Below are 12266 nucleotides of genomic sequence, written 5' to 3' on the forward strand. Positions count from 1 at the left end.
CAAGAAAAACGCGTACTGTATTTGACATAGTCAAGGAATTGTTGCTTTTTTTTTTTTTTTGGTGATAGTTGAGGCCATTGAACTCTGCCTAGCAACAGGCAGACGTGAAGTAAAATAATCCAATACATCCCGTTGATCAAATATTTAATATATGATCTGATTATTATATAACAATGTTATTACAACACCAGAGACCTTGTGTGTATCGTTATTTTTTTTTTTATGTATGTATTTATGTATTTATTTTAACCCTGAAAAGCAGCACTCAGCAAATCGGCTGACGTCTGACGTGGCTGGCGGCTCCTTGCTTGCACTTGCTTGCTCGCTCCAGCGGAGGCCCACGTTCAGTCACAAGAGAGGAGGAGATCAAGCACACTGCAGCGGAAACACGAGTGGGAGTGATGTAATGTCGCCTGTCTGCTGACCACGGATGGCTGTTTGTGCCAGGCTGTGCGGAGTGGGACAGTCGCGGAGGTGCCGGAGGCGACCGCGGCAGAATCAGCAGGACCAGGCGAGCGATTCGGACATGGACGACGAGGAGGAAGAGCGGATCGTGGGCCTGAGGAGAGGGGACGCCGGCTGCGGGGGCCCGGCGAGCGGCGTCAACACTGCAGGGCCGAGCCGGGTGCACCGCGGCGGGATAGACGGCGCGGGACACCCGCACCCGCAGGCTTTGTCGGAACTACCGCCGGAGCTCTTAGTGGAGATCTTCTCCTTGCTTCCCGGGACCGCGTTACCCAACGTCGCCCTCGTCTGCAAGACATTTAGACAAATCCTCAACACAGAAACCATCTGGAGAAGGCGGTGCATGGAAGGTATAGCGAGCGTTGATATCATTTCATGGCCTGCTGCTAACCTCTTGTTGCTACATAGACGTCACACGACGTGACATTCCTCCGTGCAATAGGTTCGATGAGCCGCTGCAGCGTAAATATTAGGAACCCAAGCATGTTTGGGTTCCCATATTGGCCGCTAGAGGCCTGCCTATTGATCGGAAACGAGAAGCCCCGACACGCCGCTGTCAAAACAAAGGCGAACTGGCAGACTGTTTACAGGCCCTCAGATCAGCAATCCCGCAGTCGTCTGCAGATCTGTGCAAGGGTTCTCCGATTTTGCGTCAGTGTTTCCCAATCTTGCATTGAGGCAAGGCACACATTTTGCATCAGAAAAATGCACATTACCCAATGAAAAATGCCTCATAAGTAGTTTAGACACACTGGAATTATTTGGATCTGATTTCAAATATACTCTCTGTTTAGTCGAGCAAAAAGCTGGTTTTCTGCTGTATGAATGGCAAAAGGTCAGGTTTCAATTAATTGGACCTTTTGCAGGCTCCAGGATTTTGTTCTCTCCTGCTGTTAATGGGAAGATGTACAGATACAGAGAGAAAATAATTTATAAGTATATTTTAGAAGATCAGAGAGAATGCTGGAGGTGCTTAAGTGAGCCCATACATAGATTTCTGAAGGGGCTATGTATTTAATAGCTGTGCCTGTCAATGCATGTCACTGGCATGGATGGATTAACAAAGATGCATTAGTTATAATAATTATTGTACAGGGCAACTCTAAGCATTTAATGTGGAAAGGAGACTTATAACAGTTTCCACTGTCAGTATGTCAGGTACTTGGATGACAGCTGACTGAAAAGCAACTGCTGTACTTGTTAACACATTCACTGCCAGCCCAGCAAAAATGCATTGCATCATTTGACGTCTTTTTCCGTCAAAGGCAGTGAATGAGTTAAATGGTTTGTTTTGTCTGCTTAATTACAGTAAATTCAATAGTTCAGTGCTAGTACTTTTCAAGGTGGAAATGGTATTTATTTACAAAAAAAAAAAAAAAGAGAGAGAGAGAGAGAGAAAATAGTTCCTAAAGCCAAAATTGCCTAATGCCTAGCATTGCCAGCTGTCAACTTTTTTTTTCTTTCTTTTTTTATGAAGTTTAATGCGCTTACTGTTGTCACTACGCATTTACAGACCTGAAGTTAACATGCCACCTTACAGCGAGTGGGAATTTCTGTGTGCATAGAGTCCATTAAGGGAAATTGGATAGCACATTCCGAGTACAGCACAGCGGTTGGGAATCACTGCTTCGATGCCAAATATAGTTACAGCATTTATATATTTATAATAAGGTCATGTTCCTATTCACTACAGGCGTGTGTGCCAATACTGCACTGTACACTGTTGAAAAATATCCAAATTCAAGTTTGACACCACACAGGTTAAAAAGACAGCAAATACTTGACTTAATCAAATGTAAGAGTTTGCACACTGTACCACAAAAATTGCAGCCAGTCGAGTAGCTGTCTCGTGATTCAGAATTAGAAAAGGAATGTCTTGCTGAAGGACTCTTAACATACTCTTGAGATCATCTAAGATGGAGATCTAGTTTAGATGCAGTATGACTCTTACTACTACTACTTACACTTGTCGAAACTGAAACTTAAGTTGCTGCAAGAGCAGCTTACACTCAGAGAAGTTTGAGTTGAGTTGACCCACTGACTCACCTGTTCTGGCCCCTCCCAAATGTAATTATGTCTTTTATAACATATATTTGTGCACAGCTGGAACAGAAGAGAGCTTCTCCAAACTGACCTTCCTCCAAAACTAACCTTCCACACAGTTATACATAAAATAGGCTAAAAATGTCTGGTCATGTCAAGATTCAAAATAAAGGGAAAGTAGGCCAAGAAATTGTGAGCTCTGTTCCATCTCTTATGTTGTGTAAGATTAACCAGTTTGAATACCATGTTATGCATTTGTGATTGCAAGGCTTCAGAAGCTGCTGGATGTGTCAACATTGTCTATTTGAGTCAAGTCTCCTGATTGTGGTGTTGCTGCCATTAAAATTTCTCTCTTCTATTTCACTTGATTAAGTTGTTGCTTTGAATACCGCTGCCAAAATGTACAAAACCCCGCAGTGCTTAACATAACCCAATGTGGTTATCCATCCATCCGTCCATTTTCTTAACCGCTCACAAGGGTCGCGGGGGTGCTGGAGCCTATCCCAGCAGGCTTCAGGCAGTAGGCGGGGTACACTCTGAACTGGTTGCCAGCCAATGTGGTCATATTTTTCGTAATGTTTTTTTTCTCTCTCTCTGCAGAGTTCCACATGAAGGAGGATCTGAGAAAGCTAGAAGGGGGTGGAGTTTCTAGCCGAGACCTCTATGTGAAACGTGAGTGATATCAGTTTATGTCTAGAGCAGTGGGAAAAAAAAGAATGAAAAGTGCTATCATTTTCTGATTTATTGAATTTTGGAGGTTTATTTGTATAGTGCAGGGTTCTGCAACCTGCGGCTCTGGAGCCGTATAGTTTTTAGTCCCTTTCCTGTGGCTCCCTGTCGATCTCTAAAACAATTAGCACAAATTAATATTTTTCTTACATATTAATTTATTTTATTTAGATACAAATATTCATTTAATGAATTAATAATTTTGATTTAAAACGTGAATAAATAATCAAAAATGTTAGTCTAAAAGTTTTAAGTTGTTACAAAACAAGAGAGGTGGATGAAAACATTTTCAAAATTACCTAAATGCCCATGGAATAAATGGAATAAATGGCTTTGAAATTGCCCAAAAGTCAGAAAATTGATTAAATAAAACGCAGAAATTAACATGTTCAAAAAGTAGCTATAAAATGTCCAAAAAGAAAATTACCGTAAAATGTACATACAATTGCCAAAATAAGTCAGAAAATGTGTTTTTGAAAAAGGCAGAAAAGAAAACAAAACACAAAAAGAAAAAAAAAAAAATACCATAAAATGTCCACAAAATTGCTCCCCCAAAAAGTTAAGAAAAATTAAGAAAAGGCAGGAAAGAAAATGTTCAAAAGGTAACCATAAAAAAGAAGAAATCCCCAAATTTACCATAAAATGACCATAGAAATGTCAGAAATTTGACAGAAAGGTAGAAAAGTCTAAAAATGTATGAACGATTCCAAAAACAAATCCAAAACTGGAAGACAAAAAGCAGAAAAAAAACAAATAATTAACTTAATTGTCCACCTAAAAATGATCATTTAGCTACCGGTATATGTCTTTTAGCTTCTATTTTCCAGCAGATCGTGTTTACATTCACTTGAGTGCCTCGTTGGTGAGAGCGCACCTGGATCTGTGTCTCGTCTACATGCCTGTGTTGTGCCTGTCCAGGTATTAACCCACCAGTGAAGTCTGGGCTCTTTGTGAAGGTTCTTCCGGACTATCACCATATGGACTATAAATACGTGTACACACACCGTATGCGCATGGGCCTGACTTAATGGCTGCAGCACGAGAGCCAGTGTGCGTGTTTTATTTTTTATTTTTTTATTTTTTTGGGGGGGGCTGATTGAAAGTGTTTTGCTCTCTGTGTGACGTGCGGATGCTTTTAGTGGCTAGAAATAGAGACATGAGATGCACACTGTAGTGTTTTGTTTAGCAAGCTGGCAATAGGAAACACAATCCCCTCCCCTCACATATTCCCTTGAGGTTTCCAACAAATTGAACTCTTTACTAATTGAGACAGGAGAAAACAAACGTGCAGCGTGCCCTTGTGGAATGCGTGTGCACAGTATGCTGATTATGGTCCTTTGTGTTCTTATGTTGCAGTGCTTCATCCGTACAGACACATTTTGGGATTATGGCAGCCTGACATCGGCCCTTATGGGGGGTTACTTAATGTTGTGGTGAGCATGAATATGAAATGGAAATCTTTATGAAATGCTAAATGTAGCTACAGATGTTTGACAAGTACATAATTCCAAGGTTGATGGGTCATTCATCATCGGCTGGATGTATTTGCCACCACATGACCCTCGTGTGGAAGATCCCATGAGAAGACGGCCTCTCTTTCGTATCCACATGGGGGATGGCAAAAAGGCTACTGTGGAGTGTATGTATGGACACAAGGGTCCCCACAAAGGGGATATCCAGGTGAGGACTCACACACGAGGGAAACCGTAAAAATGAAACGTTGATGACTCAATGCCTCATTCATTTTCTGTTATTTTTAGATTGTCAGAAAGGATGAATTTTCAACAAAATGTAACCAGACGGATCATCACCGCATGGCAGGAGGAAGACAGGAAGTAAATAAAATCAAAAGTTACTGTACTTCCTCTGATTTGAGAAGATCATTTCTCTTGATAAGGTTTTATTTACTTCAACTTGAGCATTCAGATGGTCTGCGTGTTTGTGTAGGAGTTCAGGACTTGGCTGGAGGAAGAATGGGGTCGGACGCTAGAAGAAATCTTCCATGAGCATATGCAGGAGCTTATCCTGATGAAGTTCATTTACACCAGCCAATACGAGTATGCAACATTTGCATGCACAGGTTTTTATATCAGATACTTTCTGAGTCACAATTTTTCGATTTGAAATTTGAGTATTCTGTGCAGCCATGTATTTTAAAATCACTGAAAATTCTGCTTTAGGTTACAGAATGCAAGTATGCTCAGGGTTAATTTTGATTTTCACAATCAAAGAGGTAATACTGTAATTTAGTTGTATCAAGTGTTCTGCCTTTTCAAAGGTACTAATTTTCAATTATGATTGACAATGTCAGAGATGTTTCACTTCAACAACATGTACAATATTATGTTTGTAGTTTTTTGGAACTGCACTTCATCATAGTGAAGGGGCTTTCAAATATTTCAAATGTTGCACCGACTATGTCCATGACTAGCAAATGAATACACACAGCATCAGCATTTCAAATTTTAACTATACATGGACCAGCCACAACATGATGACCGTTGGCAGCTCTCAGTGTGATGGCAAGCACACTTGGACACCACTGCAAACTACAACCAGATGAATAAACCTTGTGACAGCTAAACTGGACATTATTAGCCTTTGCAAATGCAGAACATTTGGTGAAGCTTGCGTAATTGATGCCATTATGTTATGAAAGTGGCTAATCAATACATGAAAGGGTATCGACAAAATACTGTTCATACGATGCATGTGTGGTTCTAAATTTGGGATGGACATTATTACCTGATTTAAAGTCTAAGGAAGAAGTGAATTAACTAAAGGCCTGAATTGTTTCATAGTCAATCAGCAATTTCTGTTGTTTTCTTTTCTCTTATCAGCAACTGCCTGACATACCGGCGGATATATTTGCCTCCTGTAATGCCCTCTGACTTGATTGAGCCAGGCCTCTTTAAAGGCACCTATGGCAGTCACGGTTTGGAGATTGTCATGCTGAGCTTTCACGGGACCTCGGCAAGGGCCACCAAACTCACTGTAAGTCACACTTCTACTATCTCACCCATCAGCAAACTGGGTGAGGCCTTTTGTCTTTATTTATTTCCTATGAATATTCTTTGAACACAGAGAAACTACTGGCTCTTTACACACATCTTGATTTTCCACCTCTGTTGTCAATCATTAGTAAATGCCCTCAAGGCCAGTGTACTGCTGTTCACGCACAAACATATGCTGATCCCGAGCAAGCACATTAACTCGTTGCATAAGATGAAAAAAAAAAAAATGTTTACGTGAGAACATTTGTACCGATATGTACCGCTGTGCTTGAAAGTTTACATACCCTTAGGGTGTGTAAACTGATGAGAAATGTACAAAAGTTTTCGCTTAATGACACGAAAATACTATAATAATCGTCACCAAAATTCACATGCACATATGTACTCATGTCAATTTCAACCTCTAAAAATACCAAATCTATTATTTATAGTTTGGATTTTGCAGCCTTTAAGCATTTTTCTCACTAGACAGTTTACATACCCCTAGGGGTATATAAACTTTCAAGCATAACTGTTAAAAAAAAAAAAAAAAAGATCTAAGTAGAATGTAAGTTGTATTGTATTTATTATTATTGTTATATATTTATATTGTATTTACACGAAGAATATGATTTGTAAAAATAAAATGTGTAAATTTAGGAATGTTCACACACATTTGTTGATGAGTGTTAACAGCGTACCAGTAATAGAGATTCAGCAGAACGGGTGAGCTTATATATCCTATTCTAGCTGACTTTGGGCCATAGGGCAAAAAAATTATTCCTTTTTTTTTAAGCAACAATTCAAAGTGCCCAATTAACCTGCCATGCATATCTTTGGAATGTGGGAGGAAACCGGGACACCCGGAGAAGACCCACGCAGGCACGGGTAGAACATCCAAACTCCAACCAGGAAGACCGAAGGCCGGACTCTAGCAAATGTAAAACATAAAACAACACAGTTCATTAGTTTATCTGAAATGTATCACAATCACTAATCTGGATCATATAATCGCCCAGCCGAGTACACTCTGACATGGTTGCCAGCCAACTGCGCATATACTGGGAGACAAACAACTGTTTGCACTGACATTGACACCTGCAGTTAAGATATGGATTAGATAAGATAGAGAGGGGAAATTGGAGTCGATTCTGTCGCTCAGTGGCCTGTGGCTAGGAACTGTTGAAGAGATTCAAACTTTATTTTTTTATTTTACTGTAGTCATCTATAGATTTCATGCAGTTCCAGTCTCTACAATGCTGAGCAGTTTGAATAGCTAAAAACAAAAAAAAAAACATCAATAAAGTCCATTTTAGGCAGATCTTAGCAGAAAATGATACATGGTGCATCTTGCATGATATATTTGGTCCTGGTCCCCCGTCTACTCGGGATGTAATGATAACCGTAATATCATGATATCGCAATATTAAAACTGCCACAATATATCGTTGTCGTCATGTAACGATATTAAAAGCAGCACATCTTTTTAAAACGTCAAGTTCATTTCCATTTGTGCAGTTCCAGCACCCTCTGGTGGCTAGTTTTTTGTTTTAGTGCAGTTTAATTTTCATACGGCATGTTTTGGCCCTTCTATGTTTAAAATCGACGCGATTGGTCAGATGAAGGGGGAGGTAATATGCTTGTGAACTGAGATATGTGGAGGCTCAACATGTGCGTGCGTTAGCAAGTAAGTGCCTCAATGTAGTGTTATCAGAATTGTAGGTTGTTTATATGCATTGCTGTAATGTACAAAAGCACAATTGCTTTTTTGTTTGTTTTTTGTTTGTTTTTTTCAACACAATATTAGACTTTTTTTTTTTTTTTTTTTTTTTGTATCGCCAACCTCCCCACAATATCATGATAATTATCGTATCATGACCTTCATATCGTGATATCGTATTGTGATGTTTGGATATTGCTACATCCCTACTGTCTACAGGTTTGGGGGTTTTTTTTTCTTCGTTGATCTAATAATGTTGTGACATTACATTATAAATGATTTTTGTAGCGCAACTTTAGTCCAGTGATTAAAAATGCCAAAGCACTGGTGTGAAGGGAGCCTTAATTAAACTCATTTGCTCCCAATAACGTGTAAATACGTTGTTGTTATTTTGTTTTAATGCTAGAGCATACAGAAGGCTTTGATGCAGCCTCTCAACTGCAAAGAACGGTTGCAGAAATGGTAGTTATTACACAAACGGCCAGCAGGTGACAGCAGAGCAAAGGAGATCAACCAGGGCCATCTAGAAAAAAAGCTAAATTACTTAGAATTTTAAATAGATTTGTGAAAACTGATTAAACTTAGCTCTCTTCTAATGCTAATTGCTGCAAAACAGAAACAGATAGAATCATACGTTTCTTTCCTGATGAAAGAAGAGACTTTAATCTTTCTTTTGGTAGGTTCCATGCTTTTATAGCAAGAGAACACAATGTTCTGTCGGCCTTGCAAAATCCGTCAAAATCCAGTAAAACAGCCGGGAGCGAACGGGATTGCTTCTGTGAAAATGGCTGGGAGTGAATGAGTTAAGAGTCCACACTGGTGTCTTATACACAAGAAATAAATTCATAGCGATAAAGCATCAACCTAATTGACTATGTTATGTGACTTGAATACACAATAATGAGGAGTTATCGACTTCATACCGTGTTATTTTTACCAGCTGAGACGTCAAGAGGGGCTCCAAAGCTGACTGTATTTTGTATGATGTGTTCAGGGAGACCCCAACGTTCCTGCTGGACAATTGACTTTGGATATTGACCTGAGTCAGCCGCTCGTCCTTCCAGACTTACAACATCAGCGCAATATAGATGAGCTGTCACGCCTTGTATTGGGGGTACATGAACAAGTACAGAGGCAAGAGAGGGAAGGCATCCCTGCCACAGAGAAAGTCCCCGCAGGAGATGCTTGTGCGGATGCTGCCGCAGCAAAAGTGGCTGAGGTCGATCATAGCGTCGGTTCCGATGGCTGCCAGCCAGGTCCAAGTTCAGAGCCCGGTTCTTCTGACAGTCAACCCTTCATCCTGCCCCTTGGAGTCATGGCTCGCAATGAAGTGTACCCGCGCTCTTGCAGAAAATGGTAAGAACATCTGAAATATATATTGTCAAGAAATAACTGTTATAGTATGTATTATTCTGTCATTCGGCAATTGTCAACAGTCGGGACATCCTTCCTTTATGGTCAATCCGTCAATATTTCAAGCTGAGCCAAACACACTATTTTTTGCTTGACATTGTTATGTTACTATTATATTATTTTCCTCACTAATGTCGCCACATATAGTATGTGCACACGGCAGTAACTGACAGGAATACTGCATGGCCAACGGACTCAATACTTCCTCCTTTTAGGAAACTTTTAGCTCAGTGGTGTCCAAACTACCGCCTGGGCGGCCATTTGCAGCTTGACATCCATTTTTCAGTGGTCCGCATCATATACTAAAATGGCATTTGACACAGGTTAAAAAAAGAAATGTTTGGAGATGGGTAAAGTAAGAAGGGAAGGTGTCAAAAATAGGTGCCACTATTTCAAATAAATCGGTTCATATACTGTTATATACTTTTTCGAGATATGCAAAACACACATAAATTATTTGTCCTTTTTTTTTTTTTTTTTTTTTTTGGTTAGGAGTGAACACAATTTCTCTTCATAACATTATGTGACCCTTGCATCCTTCTGATTTTCTGTATTTGGCCCTCAAACGAAAAAAATTGGACACTCCTGCTTTAGTAGCTGTTCAAGAAGCAGCCTGGTGTAAAATTACGGACCGAAGACCTCTAAGCTGTCTAACAACGTGCCTGATGTAAGATTAAATAAATGAACTGAGCACCAATCCAATGCTACGTATACACACACATACGAAATATCCACTTCTAGATCAGCGACAGACATATGATGCCGTCAAGCATACAATACAACATATACAGTAAACAAATATTGTCAGTATTGACTATATTCATATAGTTATCATTTGCACCTGTGCAGAGAAGCTAATACAGCCTCTGACAATGAGGGCCACTGCCACCTCCTGTAGTAAGTGTGCAATTACACTTTATTCTAGTACGACAAAAACAAACCAAAAAAACAAAACACGTTTCCTGGCGTCACACCTGCCCCACCTGGCATCGCACCGGGGCCCCCCAGGGGCATGGTCTCGGTTTGAATCATACATCTTATTGTCTACTATACTTTTTCTCAGTCCCGGTCCTCGAGTACCCGTATCCGGCTTGTTTTCCATGTCTTCCCCCAGCCAACACAGCTAAGATCGTTATCAGAATTCATGCAAGCTTGCTAATTCGCTGATCGTTTGAGACACGTGTTGCTTTTGGGAGACATGGAAAACAGGTTGGATAGGGGTACTCGAGGACCAGGGTTGAGAACATTATTTATTATTTATTTTTTAAACCTGTCTATCTACACATTGCCACTTGCCAGTCAAAATGGATGTATCTATTCAAATTTGTAAACGGAATTACACAACAATAATCATTTATATTTGTGTGCATCCACCACAGCTTCTATGGGACAGGTCTCATCGCCGGGCACGGCTTCACAAGTCCAGAGCGCACCCCAGGGCTATTTGTGCTATTCGATCAGGATCGTTTTGGCTTCATCTGGCTGGAGTTGAAATCTTTCAGTCTCTACATTCGCCTGACGGACCATCTGGCCCATGCACATGCACCAGACTTGGAGCGATTCGAGGCCATGCTGCGCAACATGCAGTCTTGGACATCATGAGGCCCCAAGCTTTAAGTCACTTCCTGGCAATACAATACATCTTAAGGATAATAATAATAATAATAATAAAAATATACAGTACATTATACCTCGCTCTCATCCCCACAGCGGTACATATTAGGAGACATGTTTTATGTTTCTCAAACATTTCATTTTACCGTCTAATAAGGGCAATTTTACCACATTGACCCGTCTTGGTCACAGTTGTGTTTATTTCCTCCAGGTGAAACCGAGATAGGATATTGCATACCACTTATTATGGATCAAACTTTATGTGCCTCTGATTCTAAAACCATGTCTGTACTTCGTCATGTTTAAGAAAGTAATGCATTTCCATTCAGTGCCCATTACGTTCAATAACATGCATTTTATTCGCATTTGGCTTTGCAGCAAATTATTATTAAGTATGCCTTTCAGTTTACTTTATACATGACATGGTTTTCAATAGGACAGCTTCTCAGGTACTATTTGTCATAAAATTGTGAATTACAGGACGCTTCTCATGCCCATTTGTTGTCTAAGTTGATTACAGTAAATCAGTTTTAAAGCTAGCTAGCTAGCTAGCTAGGAAGAATGTGGGTCTCACAACAGGGCGCCTTTGCAACACTGGGCGAAAGAATTGCTCTTATCAAAGACTAGAGCCCTGATTTATTTATTTATTTATCTTGCTCTTTGAGCTTTACTGATAATATTTTCAGTGATGTGCTTTGGCTCTTAAGCATTATTTCAACACACCTTACTTGATAATGTCAGTTGAAAATGTATTGGAAAAGTATAATATAAGCTATACATACTGTACACTGGATTCATTCAATGTATGAGGTTATGATTGGTAGTTTTTTTGTTGTTGTTTTTTTGCGAGATACAACATTGCAACATCTTGTGCGTGTATCACGTTTGCTCTTTAATGTTTGCCTTGCCTTTTACCCCGTCCACAACTTTTATTCCCCCCCCCCCCCCCCCACAACATCGAGCTGGACATTACAGAATCCCAACATCATCTCATTCTATGCCACCTATGTGTACGTATATTATATGTATGTCTTGTTATGGCTTGAAGGGGTTGCCCAGTAGCTTTTCTACTACAAGTGCACTTTTCTGGGCAGTATAGTTAACTCATATCTAAAGAAAGGGCACACTGGGCAGCATATTTGTAGTAGACTGCAGCTATATTAACATTTGCAGGAAAAAAAAAAAAGCTTTTGTCTTGTTCATCTGAACCAAAATATATGGTTCAATAAATTTTCCTATCTGCAAAGTTATTTGCATCTGGCTGTTTAATTGATTTTACCTTTGTACTC

The 12266-nt window shown here is 40.0% G+C and overlaps 1 protein-coding gene across 1 annotated transcript; it reads left to right on the top strand.

Moving 5' to 3' along the window:
- Nucleotides 1-271: 271 nt before the first annotated feature.
- LOC144004779 (F-box only protein 31-like) lies at nt 272-12227 on the top strand. Its single transcript, XM_077502299.1, has 9 exons — nt 272-815; nt 3109-3180; nt 4594-4670; nt 4750-4917; nt 4998-5072; nt 5185-5294; nt 6078-6231; nt 8945-9306; nt 10743-12227. The coding sequence occupies exons 1-9, from the start codon at nt 431-433 to the stop codon at nt 10963-10965; spliced, it is 1626 nt and encodes a 541-aa protein (XP_077358425.1). The 5' UTR covers nt 272-430; the 3' UTR covers nt 10966-12227.
- The last annotated feature ends 39 nt before the right edge of the window (nt 12228-12266 follow it).

This window comes from Festucalex cinctus, chromosome 17, assembly GCF_051991245.1.
Source record: "Festucalex cinctus isolate MCC-2025b chromosome 17, RoL_Fcin_1.0, whole genome shotgun sequence".
NCBI classification, from domain to species: Eukaryota; Metazoa; Chordata; class Actinopteri; order Syngnathiformes; family Syngnathidae; genus Festucalex; species Festucalex cinctus.